Source organism: Venturia canescens, chromosome 2 (genome assembly GCF_019457755.1).
Source record: "Venturia canescens isolate UGA chromosome 2, ASM1945775v1, whole genome shotgun sequence".
NCBI lineage: Eukaryota > Metazoa > Arthropoda > Insecta > Hymenoptera > Ichneumonidae > Venturia > Venturia canescens.
In genome coordinates, this window is record NC_057422.1 from 31,823,506 (window position 1) to 31,840,846 (window position 17,341).

At 35.5% G+C, this 17,341-nt stretch overlaps 2 protein-coding genes across 3 annotated transcripts in view; both read left to right on the forward strand.

Moving 5' to 3' along the window:
• The window catches only part of LOC122406467 (SET and MYND domain-containing protein 4-like), a 1,392,500-nt gene that overhangs the window by 837,874 nt on the left and 537,285 nt on the right, over positions 1-17,341 (forward strand). The window lies entirely within an intron of this gene.
• On the forward strand, positions 4,717-6,093 carry LOC122406469 (uncharacterized). Its single transcript, XM_043411936.1, has 2 exons — positions 4,717-5,335; positions 5,412-6,093. Exons 1-2 carry the CDS (start codon positions 4,904-4,906, stop codon positions 6,060-6,062), a joined length of 1,083 nt encoding a protein of 360 aa, XP_043267871.1. The 5' UTR covers positions 4,717-4,903; the 3' UTR covers positions 6,063-6,093.

A 17,341-nucleotide genomic window follows, 5' to 3' on the forward strand; every position in this document is an offset into this window, starting at 1 on the left:
ATAACCTTTATTTCGTCACTCCAATACTGAACACTGCGAATTCTCAAATATCTGAATAACTCGACGTGATGAATGCACTTCCTTTCTCCGCTATCTTCCTTGGATGCATTCGTCTATGATTTCTGGATGATGTCTCATCAATGGGGAACGGCGTGGATCACAAACACCAGAAGCACAAATCCCACACTCAAGACTGACAGCTAATACGGAATCGTATACTACCGGAAATAACTTTTTCTTCTACTCGTCACGAAAAAAGCCCCCGCCGTCAGTAATAACTTTGATAATCTCGATTTTTTCGATGGATGCGAATGTATGGAAGTAATTGGATAATTAAGCGCCGCTCTCTACCGAGATGATTCAGTGATGGACTGACACGGATATCTAGAAGAACTGACGCGTCTTCAAAAATACCAATATATCGTTTGATTTCTTCTGTTGGTTCTTTTGAGGACTTGAAGTTTTCAACAGCAATATGACAAGTGTATTTCAGTGATCACTGCTTTTTTATGTATTCGACATGGACTTTTCTATTCATGGCAAGAAACTACAGAACGAGTCCATTCATAATTAGGAATAATAAGAATTTAGCATTTGCACAATCTCTTTCCATTTTTTGCCTGCGAAGCACATGAACTTGATTCCCAGCATGACGCAGAGTGAATGTCTTACCTTGATCTAGAACCGGAGGAGTTAAAAAATAGACTGAAATCTCTATTGCGGGGTGGACCAATTTCATGTTATCAATCTTATGAAATTCAAGTATCTGAAATGCTGGCATCGCTTCTTGTGAATATGAGAATATTTATTGTCAATCAATTGAACAGAAATTTGAGTTATTTTTTCTATCGGTTATTACAAACAATGAGGAATTGGCAATTCATCCTTATAACATTTCTTCACGCTTTCTGGACAAACTAAATTTTGGACCCACAGATGAGTACATCCATATCTATTCGATGAGAAGGATTGAGGTTTCAGTGATACGTTCGCTGACTTTTTTGGTCCAGAATGATTGAGCATCTGCGAAAACTTATTTTAGGCCTTTTTTGCTGATTTTTTTACTCAAATTATGACAGCGGAGGCACCTCAAAATTGATTACCTGCTCTGAAATGGTCCTGATTGAATTATAAGTGGAAAGCACTATCGCACGATGAACTCATTGTGGGGGAGAGACCTCTTTGGAGCAAACAGATATTGGTGCACATTCCAAGATTCTAGATAGGCGAATATCCATAAAAGACAGAACCCAGTTTTTTCGGAAAACAATTTATTAAAAAATTCATCAGACATTCATGTATATATATCTTAAGGCCTCAAAAAGACCATGTTAGTGTTGTTTTCTTCGTTTAATCGGTTCTTTCGCGGGCCTTTGGTTTTGAAATACGAATTTCGGCTGTAATGAATACTTGCTCATTGAAAATTCATCTGATGATTTCTGAGCAGTCTTTTAAAAAAAATTAAATAAACTGCCTTATATTGGAAGAAAAAGAACTGTTCTTCAATCGATATTTCCATTACATTCGATCACTTTTTGTCATAACCTTTATTTCGTCACTCCAATACTGAACACTGCGAATTCTCAAATATCTGAATAACTCGACGTGATGAATGCACTTCCTTTCTCCGCTATCTTCCTTGGATGCATTCGTCTATGATTTCTGGATGATGTCTCATCAATGGGGAACGGCGTGGATCACAAACACCAGAAGCACAAATCCCACACTCAAGACTGACAGCTAATACGGAATCGTATACTACCGGAAATAACTTTTTCTTCTACTCGTCACGAAAAAAGCCCCCGCCGTCAGTAATAACTTTGATAATCTCGATTTTTCCGATGGATGCGAATGTATGGAAGTAATTGGATAATTAAGCGCCGCTCTCTACCGAGATGATTCAGTGATGGACTGACACGGATATCTAGAAGATCTGACGCGTCTTCAAAAATACCAATATATTGTTTGTTTCCTTCTGTTGGTTCTTTTGAGGACTTGAAGTTTTCAACAGCAATATGAAAAGTGTATTTCAGTGATCACTGCTTTTTTATGTTTTCGACATCGACATTTTTATCATCGAGTTACGTTTAACATCGAGTTACGTTTATTAAGACGAATATAGACTACGTTTAGACGGTGCCATTATTCCAGTTTTTACTACATCAGGTGTTACTTAACCGGCGTAAAACCGATAGTAACACCCGATGTAGTAAAATCCGGATTCAAAGCGGTCGTGTAAACGTAGTTAAAGACTGCATTGTACCTACTAATAATCCGTAAATAATTATATTCTTTATTCGTTTCTCAATTAATCTTCTGATCAAGAACGATTGAATTTAATTTTTTTTTAACCACTAAATAATTCCGCTCTGTTTAAGAACGTTGAAGAGGTATTTCACGTAAAATGCAAATGCTGCAGTGAATTCTCTATAAAGGACTTCTATTATTCCATACAAAGAATTGAATAGTACCAAACGTATTAATCGTTTTACCAATGACTTCCGAACAGTCGTCTTTTGATAACGTGATTCCCGTAATTATAAACGCAAAAAAATATTAGGTGAGCTTTTGTATAATTAAAATTAACTCGTTCTGAGGTGTTGCCAAATCTCTAAAAGTTGGCAACACCTGTGAAATCCGGTCGAGCGTATATTCCGGCGCCGTTTCTGCCCACGATGAGTGTTTGTTCGATGTGCATTCCCCGCTGACAGTCTTTCGAGTGCTCGGTAACATTTTATTTCGGCCGTTTCGATGGTGAAAGAAACGACGATGCACATTTTATTGCAACAAAGTGATGATAAAAAGTATGTCGTTCGCAGTCGGAATCGAAAATCGAAGTTGAAATCGGCTCGGGTCGTCGCCCGTTACAGTAAGTTTATTCAACTATCACACAGAATAATGTTACTTACATACCTTCACATGACCCTGATTATTAATGCTAATTTCGTATGATTGCTCATGTTACATTTTACAGATGTTTATTTGTTTCGATTCAGTTTTGATATCAATAAGTCTAGTAGCAGGTTAACTATAGAGATAATTTTAGCGGTTGCTTCGAGGACTTCAGAAAGAGCTCACACATGGAGTGTTAAAAATCTATATATCCTCTTGATTACTTTTTCGCATAGTAATCTTGCGTTAAAGATTTATAAACCCTTCTATAATGTGAAAATTTCAGGGAGCATTTGTTCCTATTTTAATACGACATAATATGACCTGAATCTAATAAATTCATAAGTTTCAACTACACGACTGTTTCGAGGGTTTCTTGGTGTTATCTATTATTTTGTGTTAAAACTTGTACAATATATTATAATTGAAATATTAATATACATAGAATTTTCGTGAAATCTACATTTAGAAATGTCTCATTGATTTATTCGTGATGGTTATAAGTAACATCCACCTATGCGATAGACAGGGTAGACAGAATATAAAAATCAACGATTTTTTGGTTGTACATACAAATCGATTTTATACAGAAAATTTGAAAAGAAGTGTACGTATACTCAGCCTATAGATCTCCTTGTCAAATATAAATGAAATTTTGAAATTTGTATTGTAGGTTGACGCAATGCTATTTTTTTTCAGGATAAAACCTTCAATAGTACTGTAAGAAATATTTTTCATTACTCTCCATATTCCATCTGTTGCAGAAAATGTAGCAATTTTAAGTGAAATCTGCAAAAATTTAAATTATGGTATACCTCAGATAAGCATTCTACCAACAGTCAGAAATACTACATCATCTTCGAGTACTCCTGAAACACTCGATGGATTATCCGAGTCCAATAAACCCGAAGAAATAGCTTCAACTGACAACACAATTTCTGAGAATGTCGTCGAATTCGTTGTTGACGAAAAAAATAATGAACTGAACTCAGCGGCTTATATACAACATCTAAGAGGAGATTCCATTAATACGAGTCAATGTGAAAATATTGGAGCCATGGTAACCTTAATGTCAGAGGATACTACTGAAACAGTGCAAAATGTGTCTACTGTTGAAATACATTCTTCTGACTCGTTGGTTCATAGTCTGCCGAGATCTTCTAAGCCATGTGAACTGGATACACAAAATTTTAATAAACAACGAAATTCAGCAACATTATCTGATTCAGCAGCAACTGTTTACCTCAACACAGAGATAAATAATATGGCTCCCACCATTACACTGCTTGGATATAACTTACAACAAACAGCGGAATGTTCCTCACAATCTCCAAAATCACTTTATAGAGATAATAATGGTAATATTTTGGAATTATCCAGTTTAAGCAAAAGCCATCCACGAAGTATTTTGCAAGATGTTGAAACATGTTCACTCGATACACCTGATATTGATGCACGGCATTCTTTGATAAACATCTCCGATCCTGCAAAGACGGCTGGACTCAACACAGAACCAAATATGGTTCAAACTGACATGGAATCAAAACGTATTTCAAAAGAATTAGTAGAGGATTCCCTTGAACCTATGCACACAGATGATATTGCCCACAACTCGGAATCACCAACGTTAAACGAAAGCTCTTCACAACGTATTTTGCAAGAATTCGATGAATGTTCACTCGATACACCTGCTTTTGATGCACAGCATTCTTTGATAAACGTCTCCGATCCTGCAAAGACAGCTGAACTCAACACAGAACCAAATATGCTTCAAATTGACATGGAATCAAAACGTATTTCAAAAGAATTAGTAGAGGATTCCCTTGAACCTATTCACACAGATGATATTGCCCACAACTCGGAATCACCAACGTTAAACGAAAGCTCTTCACAACATATTTTGCAAGAATTCGATGAATGTTCACTCGATACACCTGCTTTTGATGCACAGCATTCTTTGATAAACGTTTCTGATCCTGCAAAGACGGCTGAACTCAACACAGAACTAAATATGGTTCAAACTAACATGGAATCAAATTGCATGTCAAAAGAACTAGCAGAGGATTCCTCAGAACCTATTCACACAGATGATATTCCCGATAATTCTGAATTATCAACGTTAAACGAAAGTTTTCCACAACGTGTTCTGCGAGAGTCATATATACAATCACTCAACACACTTGATTTTGATGGACAACATGGTTCGATATACTGCTTCGATCCTGCAGAAACAGCCGAATTTAGTACAGAAATCGATACGGCTCAAGTCGGCACACAAAATAAAAATATTTTAGAGCAATCGATGACATATTCTTCACAGTCACTTGACAATGATAATATCGATAATGCTACTTTTTCAAAAGAGCAGACTAACGCCGAAAATGTAATTTCGTCATCGGACGGAAATGATGAGGAATGGTTACCCGCAGAAGTTCAGTACACTGTAAGTGACTATTGTTATACAATTGATAAGAATTAATGACTTTGCTAATATCCATTTTTCTTAATAATATTTCCAGATGAACCCAGTGCTCGATCAGATACTTTTAAACAATGATGACTATTTACAAAGCGAAAAAAATCTCGAAAATGTTGGCGAAGATGAACAGATTATTGAAGAAGAGAGTATTGAGTGTGAAGGAACTATGGTTGATGAAAGATTACGGAGATCGAATCGTCGTCGAAATGTTATTTTATCACCGTTTCCTGAGAGAGGAACAAGTGAAAGTGTTTCGTTGCCTCGACTTTCTCCGACAATGACCAACGATGCCACAGAACAAAGTCACGACGATAGCGTTACCGATGAGGATTACGTTCCGACCGAGGCTTCAAGCTCTTCAGATGAATTTCTAAATGCAACGAATAACAGTAATACTAGCGCTGGACGCGAAAAAAATGTTCCGACAAACAATTGTATTCACTCACGAGAAAAGGATTCCGGAGTGTTAAACATTTCCGGCAGAGCGGCAACAGGATCGGTGGATGACACAAATTTATCCGTGCAAACATCAGCTCAAAAAAAAAGTGAGAAAAAATACTTTTGCATGTATTGCCATAAACTTTATAGCAAACTCCCACGGCATCTTGAGACAGTCCACATCAAAGAGAATGACGTGAAAAAGTTTTCCATGCTAAAGAGAGGTTTGAATTTGTTTTTTATACATAAATGATGTCAATATTTCATAACTATAGATTTTTGCATACAACCCATTCCTTATTCTAGGTTCAAAAGAGCGCAGAGAAGTGATAGATGCGCTGAGAAACAATGGAACTTTTAATTTCAACACTAATCCGAAATTCAATACTGGTGAACTCATGGTTTGTCGCCGACCAAACCCAAAGTACAAAAGGACTGCAAAAGATTACAAAACTTGCGTAAGCTGTTTGAAATCGCACTCAATGCGGAATATTCGACATCATTATGCCAAATGTCGCAAGGATGGCATCAAAAATCAGCGGTCGATTTTAGTCCTTGGCAAGGCCATAGAAGGTCGTCTACATAAAGAAGCAAGTGAAAAATTAAGACTCGAAGTTTTTCCCCCACTTCGAGAAGATGACGTTGTACGTCTTATTAGATACGATCGTCTCCTCATCATTTGGGGAAACAAGTTATGTGCGAAATATACTCCACACTACCAACACGCAATGATTCGCTCCAGATTACGAAGGAACAATTTCTAAAAATTTTCAAAGTCGACTTTCACATTGATATAAACAATGTGGCCCTTGAAAACCAAAGAAAAAACCAGCGGCAGCGAAAAATTATACTTCCATCAGAGGGAGATATTCGAACTTTCATGCAATACATTGGCTCGGAAACAAAAATTACGTATGAGAAATTAGAAACAAAATTCTCATATAAAGAATGGTTCAAACTCTGTGAATTGTTAGCGGTTGGAATGGTGGTATTTAGTCGACGACGTACAGGTGAAATAAGCAACATAAGCGTAGATGATTATCGGAATCCTCTAAAACTCGATGATCGAACCGACAAAGAATTGTATCAGAATTTGTCACCGCAAGCCAAAGCTGCCGCTGATCGGTACACGCTTATATCGATTCGCGGTAAAAAAGGACGTCAAGTACGTGTATTATTGTACCCGCAATTGGTGAAAGGCATAGATCTCATATTGAAATATCGTGAAACCGCTGGAGTTCCGAGCAATAATAAATTTTTATTCGGGCTTCGAAGTCGTAATCCGAAAAAAACAATGACTATCGATGCCTGCGATGCCATGCGTAAGCACTCCGGCCGCTGCGGGGCTGCGTTCCCTGATACACTTCGAGGCACGAAACTTCGGAAGAACATTGCGACCAAGTGTCATCGATTGAACCTGAACGATAACGAAATTTCAGATCTGGCAAACTTTATGGGTCATTCAGAAAGAATTCACCGAGACATTTATCGGCAGCCGATCGTGGAACGAGAGATTATAGGAATATCGCGTCTATTAGAAGAAGGTCTCAATGATGAATCTGATGACGAAGATTCTGGCGATGATCAAGCTTTGACCGACAATAATCCGACTTAAAGTCAAGCAGCACACGGTATAGAGCGCAGTACTGACCCCTCTTCATCAAGACACTCATCAATACTAAACGACATCGAATCTCCAGAAATATCGGACACAAATGTAGAGATAAATGAAAATGAGTACATCGAACGAAATAATAAGCCGAAGAATGCTAACCAAAATATTCGTACGTATTACTGATTTTTTCAGTTGAGTGAATAATACGAATGAATGGATAATAATAAGGTTTTATTTATTTTTAGAAAAAGGAACAAAACGTCCTTGGACACAACGAGAAAAATCTATCGTGACCAAAGCTTTTTCAAAATATTTGAAGGAAAAGCGTTTACCCTCATTCACAGAAATAAAAGAATTACAAAAACAATATTCAGATATTCTTGGACATCGAACACCAGCACAAGTGAAAGCATGGGTTAACAATCAGAATAGAGCAACATCAAAACGTTAAAACAATATCGAGATCGAAGAAATAACGTCAGCAGTTGAGTTTCGGTGCTATACTTTCCATTATTTTTATTATTTTATATACATTGCGATTACAAAGATAGGATTCGAGATTTTGAAAACGTGAAATGATATTTCTATTTGATATAGCCCGGGACTGGAAGCATATAAAGTAAAAATCGCAGTCCTTATTTCTGTTTCGAAGAATATATATGGATGAAAGTATTGAAATGATAGTTCAAAAGAAGATAAAGTTATTTCTTACTATTTTGTTTAGAAAAGAATTTTATGAATGATAAGTGAGAACCAAAAAAAAACTTTATGATTTTCATTTGCTGAGTTGATTAAAAATTGACTATGAGCAAAGAATACTCGTGGTAAATAGTGATCTAGACTTACAGAACTGAAGTAGTACATAAATCACAGACAGATTACTGAAGACTGACATTTGTGATACTAGTGAAGTCATAGGATAAGCAAAAATAATTTGTTGTCATAAACTGATAGATCAGAAATAACTATTTTTTTTATAAAATTTCCTTTATTTTTAAGTTACGTATAAACTTCTGTGCCAAGGTAAAAAGTTAGAAGAGATTAGATTAATATAAAATAACTGTTTTTCGTTTATTGTCTGCTGTATAACAGTTGAATTGACAAAAAAGACAAAAAAGCCGACGAGCTGAATGAATTCTAAATGACAGAAAGCACATATTCATTATAACGGGGAAGAATATTGACTCCTGAATAAAACCCTAATGCGGGTAGAAACAACGTTAAAAAAAACTATGAAGCTACTCAAAAAATTACAGAGAATTCATTCCTATATGAGAGTACATACAAAGTACAAAAATGTCAACTAGATAGCAGCTGCGGAGTCATATCAGTATGAAAGATGATAATGAACGTGCCAGCGGTACGGTGTTTTTTTTATGTTTATTTCTATTTTCACTTTTTAACGTTTTTTAGTTTCATTACCGCTGTTGATATAACTATACTTATATCAAAATATATGACTGAGAACTTGGATATAAGAAAAATCCAAACGAAAAATCGAGATTATTAAAGTTATTACTGACGGCGAGGGTTTTTTTCGTAACCAGTAGAAGAATAAGTTTTTTTCGGTAGTATACGATTCGACTTTCATATTAGCTGTCAGACTTGAGTATGAAATTTGTGCTTCAAGAGTTTGAGATCCACCTCGTTCCCCATTGATCGGACATCATCCAGAAATCATAGACGAGTGCATCAAAGGAAGATAGCGGAGACAGGAAGTGCATTCATCACGTCGGGTTATTCAGATATTTGGGAATTTGCAGTGTTCAGTATTGGAGTGACGAAATAAGGTTATGACAAAAAGTGATCGAATGTGATGGATATATCGATTGAAGGACAGCTCTTTTTCTTCCTATATAAAGCAGTTTATTTCATGTTTTTTCAAAAGATTGCTCAGAAATCATCACATGAGTTTTCAATGAGCAAGTATTCATTACAGCCGAAATTCGTATTTCAAAACCAAAGGTCCGCGAAAGAACCGATTAAACGAAGAAAACAACACTGACATGGTCTTTTTGAGGCCTTAAGATATATATATATGAATGTCTGATGAATTTTTCAATAAACTGTTTTCCGCGAAAACTGCGTTCTGTCTTTTATGCATATTCGCCTATCTAGAATCTTGAAACGTCCACCAATATCTGTTTGCTCCAAAGAGGTCTCTCCCCCACAACGAGTTCATCGTGCGATAGTGCTTTCCACTTATAATTCAATCAGAACCATTTCAGAGCAGGTGATCAATTTTGAGGTGCCTCCGCTGTCATAATATGAGTAAAAAAATCAGCAAAAAAGGCCTAAAATAAGTTGCCGGACATGCTCAAACATTCTAGATCAAAACAGTCAGCGGAATTATCACTGGGACCTAAATTCTTGTTATTGACTAGATATGTAAGTCCTCATCGGTGGGTCCAAAATTTAGTTTGTCAAGAAAGTATGAAGAAATGTTATAAGGACGAATTGCCAATTTCTTTTTTGTATGTAATAACTGATAGAAAAAAGATTCCAATTTCTGTTCAATTGATTGACAATATTCTCATATTCAAAAGAAGCGATGCCAGCATTTCAGATTCTTGAATTTCATAAGATATTGATAACATGAAATTGGTCCACTCCGCAATAAAGATTTCAGATTTTTTTGAACTCCTCCGATTCTAGATCAAAGTGAGACATTCATTCTGCGTCATGCTGGGATATAAGTTACTGTGCTTCGCAGGCAAAAAATTGAATGTCATTGTGCCAATTCCACATCCTTATTTTTCCTAATTATGAATGGACTTGTGCTGTAGTCTCTTGCCACGAATAGAAACTTCGATGTCGAATACATTATAAAGCAGTGATCGCTGAAATACACTTGTCATATTGCTGCTGAAAACTTCAAGTCCCCAAAAGAACCAACAGAAGGAAACAAACAATATATTGGTATTTTTGAAGACGGGTCAGTTCTAGATATACGTGTCGGTCCATCGCTGAATCATCTCGGTAGAGAGCTGCGCTCAATTATTCAATTACTTCCATACATTCGCATCCATCGGAAAAGTCGAGATTATTGATGTTATTACTGACGGCGGGGGTTTTTTTCGTAACGAGTAGAAGAAAAAGTTTTTTTCGGTAGTATACGATTCGACTTTCATATTAGCTGTCAGACTTGAGTGTGGATTTTGTGCTTCGAGTGTTTGAGATCCACGTCGTTCCCCATTGATGGGACATCATCAAGAAATCATAGACGAGTGCATCAAAGGAAGATAGCGGAGACAGGAAGTGCATTCATCACGTCGGGTTATTCAGATATTTGAGAATTTGCAGTGTTCAGTATTGGAGTGACGAAATAAGGTTATGACAAAAAGTGATCGAATGTGATGGATATATCGATTGAAGGACAGCTCTTTTTCTTCCTATATAAAGCAGTTTATTTCATGTTTTTTCAAAAGATTGCTCAGAAATCATCACATGAGTTTTCAATGAGCAAGTATTCATTACAGCCGAAATTCGTATTTCAAAACCAAAGGTCCGCGAAAGAACCGATTAAACGAAGAAAACAACACTGACATGGTCTTTTTGAGGCCTTAAGATATATATATATGAATGTCTGATGAATTTTTCAATAAACTGTTTTCCGCGAAAACTGCGTTCTGTCTTTTATGCATATTCGCCTATCTAGAATCTTGAAACGTCCACCAATATCTGTTTGCTCCAAAGAGGTCTCTCCCCCACAACGAGTTCATCGTGCGATAGTGCTTTCCACTTATAATTCAATCAGGACCATTTCAGAGCAGGTGATCAATTTTGAGGTGCCTCCGCTGTCATAATATGAGTAAAAAAATCAGCAAAAAAGGCCTAAAATAAGTTGCCGGACATGCTCAAACATTCTAGATCAAAACAGTCAGCGGAATTATCACTGGGACCTAAATTCTTGTTATTGACTAGATATGTAAGTCCTCATCGGTGGGTCCAAAATTTAGTTTGTCAAGAAAGTATGAAGAAATGTTATAAGGACGAATTGCCAATTTCTTTTTTGTATGTAATAACTGATAGAAAAAAGATTCCAATTTCTGTTCAATTGATTGACAATATTCTCATATTCAAAAGAAGCGATGCCAGCATTTCAGATTCTTGAATTTCATAAGATATTGATAACATGAAATTGGTCCACTCCGCAATAGAGATTTCAGTTTTTTTTTTAACTCCTCCGGTTCTAGATCAAAGTAAGACATTCATTCTGCGTCATGCTGGGATATAAGTTACTGTGCTTCGCAGGCAAAAAATTGAATGTAATTGTGCCAATTCTACATCCTTATTATGCCCAATTATGAATGGACTTGTGCTGTAGTCTCTTGTCATGAATAGAAACATCGATGTCGAATACATTAAAAAGCAGTGATCACTGAAATACACTTGTCATATTGCTGTTGAAAACTTCAAGTCCTCAAAAGATCCAACAGAAGGAAACAAACAATATATTGGTATTTTTGAAGACGCGTCAGTTCTAGATATCCGTGTCGGTCCATCGCTGAATCATCTCGGTAGAGAGCTGCGCTCAATTATTCAATTACTTCCATATATTCGCATCCATCGGAAAAATCGAGATTTCCGAATGTGTTACTGGGAGTGGTGGGGGCTTTATTCGTGACGAGTAGAAAAAAAAGTTGTTTCGGCAGTGTACGATTCGACTGTCATTAGCTATCGTTCTTGAGTGTGGATTTTGTTCATAGGGTTTTTGTCAACACAATATGAAAGAATTACAAATTGATCTAGTTTTAATTAGCGGAGTGACGTGGAGCACGAATTCACACATATATTTTCTTATCAGTGCACCGCATTCTTGAATGTCATTTTTTGATTAATCTCTGTGGATCAAGCACCACTTCTGCTTTCCTTCCTGATACATTTTTCGAGACCTAAACATAAATTCAATGTCTACGATTCATTCGGAGAGATGATCCTTTACTGTTTGACACATCTCTGCAGTCGCAGCACTATCTATAGAACTTATTCCAACTTCTTCAAAGTGCCTTAGAATTGCTCTGAGTGGTCATCACTTGTCTTGACAATTTCATTATGAATTAAAAATTTTTAGATATCTAATTGGTACATGGCTTTCTTCCAAGACCTTTTTTCATATCTGTTCAAGCAAAGAGATGAAGATTAAGAAGCCTTTTGTAGCTGATTCATATAATTTGCTGCTTTATCTTTCGTGTCCTCAAAAATACCACCTGAAAGAACATATTTTGTAATCTGGTTATTTCGAGGACCTCTGGGTCATTCCAAGTTGTCGTGTCACGTAATTCTCAGATCTTTCCGGTTCGCAATAATAGCTGGGTAAATGATTTTCAATATTCGTCGATCCAGGCAGAATAAATGATTATTAACGGAAAAGTTATTTGCAACGCTTAAGAGAAAAGTTTCCTGATAAACCTGCGTTTCTATTTCAGTCATGGAAAGTCCTCATAGAAACCTCTTCATATACATGGAGAAACTCTATGAAAGATTGTTTTGACGTCGGTCCTCGAAAGATACATTACATCGATAATTTTTACGACGACCGTCCTCAAAAGCACCATTTGTCCTCGAAACAACCACTTTGTACGAAAAAGACCTCGAACCCGACATTGCCCGAACATATATATATATATATATATATATATAAACCATGTGTCAGTTTTCGATCATCGTATAAACAAACGGAGTTTTGACATTATGGAATGCGTGTGGGATAAATGAAGAAAACTTTGGTCATCGAACGAAGTGCATAGAACCTCTTCGTTAGATGAGATAATTTAGCATTCCACAGGTTGCCTGTCGAAAACCTGTGGAATGCTAAACTAAACCGGTATAAAAGCAGTCGCGTAAATGTAGTCTGTGATCCGACGTGTGTAAAAAAGAATAAAATAAAAAAATACGCGGTGCATGTCGACGAAACTTTTTAAGATTTCATTAATTCGTTTGACTGAAAATAAGTTTATCATTTATATCATTTGTCAATAGGTTAAATGATATCAATACATCGATACGCACATCCGAAACCACCCGAGACTTGTTTTCATACTGAACGTCATTTTGACAGGTGAGGTTATGATCCCCAAAGTGCTGTTGTGTGCGGACTCTAATTAATAAATGAAAATGGTTAGTGAAAAGTGGTTAATATTTATTTTGTTAAAACTTGTGGTATATTAAACCGGTATAAAAGCGGCCGCGTAAATGTAGACTGTGATCTGTGTGTGCAAATAAAAAATATAAAAAATGCGCGATGCATATGTGAACGAAACTTTTCACGATTTCATTATTTCATTCGATTGGAAATAAGTGTCAACTGAGATAATCTTTCAATTAAACCAGAGTGCGCGGAATATTGTTCAGTGTAAATATATCGTCAATTGCGTGATTATATATCATGTGTAATTATGTAGGTTATATATACGAGTTCCCTTTGATAGCTGTGTGGTAACGAACCGGCCGGGGTTTGACGTTACGAAGTGCGGGACATATGTAACATACGTTCGCATAGTTAGTGAATAATATAAATAAGGCAAATCAGTTTATCAAAAATAGATCTGGAAGTTGTAAGAAAAAATGTTCGTCAACCTATAACGTCAAATTTTCTTTTTGCGATCTGAAATATTATGGTTGATAATTAATAAAACAAGAACACACGGAAATGTTAGTATATATAATGTGAGAAACTCCAATCGAATAAATGTTTTCTTATTTATTTTTTGTGTCATCATTATTTTTGAATAATCCCATATTTTGCTTCCTATTGAGTCTGGCTCTGCCCTTTCCGATCCTTGATTCGACTCCATTGGTTTGCAGCGGATCGATACATATTATTAATTGGATGCCCAATATGTGTCCTTTAATTTTCTACCATTTCTTCATGCTGGTTGTGGTAACCTGATTCAAGTGGTTTCCGACTATGATCATTATTCGCACATTTTGTATATCAGATTCTCAAAACAGTTTCTGGTGTTGATATAAGTGTAGTTATACTTTTTCCACCTGGCCTTGGCCTGTCGAGTAATAAATTTTGAAACTTGTTCCAAAAAGTCTTTGGATGCTTTTTTTGCTGATAATATGAAAAGTTGAATCTTCGGAATGCGGTAGACAAACACAAATATTAACAACAATACTTATGAAATGACGTGTATGTTGAGTATTCCTATTCTGCAAACTGCAAATGTGGAATTATTGGTGAAAACATTCATTACGATAAGTGTACAGTTGCTCAGTTTTGGATGCGATTGAGTATAATGCCTGCCAACATCATGGAAACCTACAGAATTTCTGAATGTTATGTGCGCTATGTCATTTTAATGTAACATCATGACTTCTAACACCCTTTCACTATAATACTATATATTTAGATCACTGAAATAGAGCAAAAATTCGCAAACTATAAAATTTATATACTGTGCCATACATTTTACTTTTTGACTCTCACCGTAACATAAATATGAAGTGAAAAATTCATTAGAAAAGTCTTCAGTTGCTCATTTATGGATGGATTTGAAATTGCTGTCTTCCAAACTAATTGCGCAGATACATTGAATCGCAGCAGATACCTGCGAACTTTGAAATTTCTGTGGATAAGTATATGTGCTAGTATCATCCCCTATCTTTGATTATAGTAATATGGAATGGAACTTTGTTCAGCAAGTTTTAAAGTGTTTCTATTCAAATAGTATTGAAGTTTGTATTACTGCGGTATGGAGCGAATAACTTCAAACTTTGATATTTTTGTGTCGCAGCATGTGTGCCAATCATTTTAATTTTTTTCTCCAACCGTAACATGTAATTTCGAAAATTCATCACAATAGTTTTCAGCTTTACTATTTAACTTAATTTTCCTTTTTCTAAATTCCATGCTAAATTTCTTATTTTCTAAATTTATTTCTAAATTATCCTGAAATGAAATGTTTTCCTCCACAACCAATGCAGGTACCTTAAACGTCTTTGATTTCCGTTGCTCTGTTGAATTAAGTACGCTCAGTTTTTTTTGCTTCTTTGAGTTCTGCCATAATAAATGTTTCCGGGTGCCTTTTTTCTGCAACTATCAACCTGTAGATAATTGGATCTCAGCGGTCACTTGCAAACTTTGGAAATATATTTCATGGGGGGCATGTTTTGGATGACATGAAAATGTCTAGATTCAGAATGCAAAAGCGACATTTAAAAATGACCAATTCTATTGGATTCGTTGTGTCTTGAATTTGATCTATCTTTTCTCGTTTCTTTTCTTTTCACTAACGTTATAAGCCGGAAATCACATCTCAGCCCGCAACACGCATTGCTACATGCTCTCGAGTTCCCAATGGACAAAACATATTAGGGTAAAAGGAAAAAAAGCGCCAAAGTCCAAGAACAGACCTGTGACGAAATATTTCCAGTAAAATTTTGACGCAAAATAGGTCCTCTTTCGTGGAAACCAGCGTAATAAGCCGAAAATCATATCCTGGCCTCCAACCCGCTTGCGACCGTGCGCTTGGGTTTCTAATTGTCAAAACATATCAAAGTACAAAGAAAAAAACTGCCAAAGCCCAAGGACAGACCTGTAACGAAATATTTTCAGTACTATTTTGACGAAAAATTGGTCTTTTTCGTGAAAACCAAAGTTATAAGACGAAAATCATAAATAATCCATAGAAATTAAAACTAAAATCCTATAGTCAACTGAAAATAAATAAGGAACTTTTGAGAAAAAAGACGTGATATCAAACCATAAACTTCCCCTAGGAAAAAAAAGGTTGGGACAAGTACATTGATGGTCCCTCGTTTGCTGATAATTCCATCCATAAAAAAAACTTTAAAAAAATTTTCTTTTTAAATTGTCAAAAAAATTATTTTATAAAAAAAAATACAGAACAATTCGAAAAAATTTTCACAAATCTTGAAAAAACATTATCTGTAAAAAAAACTAATCTGTATCTATTTTTTAAAGTGTCAAAAGAATCAAATAACAAGTAAAAAATAAAAAACCGAAAAATCGCGCTTGAAATAATTTTGGAAACCAATGCCTCATTCTTCTTATTTGATTCGAACAGTTAAATCAACTGAAAAAAACTCCATCTAATTTACGTGCGGCATTAAAATTTATTATATTAATTCGAGGCCAAGTATTTTCTAATGAATTGAAAAAAGTTACCATTTGAATTACGTGCAGCATTAAAATTTATGATATCAATCGGTGGACAAGTATTTTATTAGTAACTCCAAATTTCAACATTATGGAATTGTTCTAAGGAGCTTTTAAATCCAAAAAAATCACATGCAAGCTAGTCATTTCTTACTCTATGGTGGCAAAGACTTGTAAGAAAATCGATTTTTTTTCAGACTTTCAGGAGCTTCTGATATTATTCACAATATTCGACGTCGATTGGATCGATACAAATTATGTTTAAATATGAGTTAAAAGTACTTGTCCGGCCCGTCACTTTCCATTAAAATTGTTTATTCAAATAAAAATCAGGGCTTCTCTAGAACTGATCGATCACAAATATTTATGCAGAGCGAATTTAGAGAGTTATCTTCAAGTAATATTCCCTTAATTGCACTAATTGAATAAGAATCGAAACGAATTGTCCTGTACTATACAAGGGATGTTATTGTGCATCGATAAATAAAAAACATTTTGCACATTAAATATGTTCAAGCTTCCAAAAATAACTCCCCAGTTTGTATTGGAATGACGACAATTTTTACTTCTCACTTTTTCCAGCGAACGAATTTCATTCGGTATAACTAACCTATACTATTATTCAGAACATTAAACTAATAATAAATCGCTTGTCAATAAATTTTTAACCGGATTCTGCCGTACAATTTCGTTTTCTTATGATTGATTTTTATTTGAATGAATAGTGATGGGCCGGACAAGTACTTTTAACTCATATTTAAACATAATTTGTATCGATCCAATCGACGTC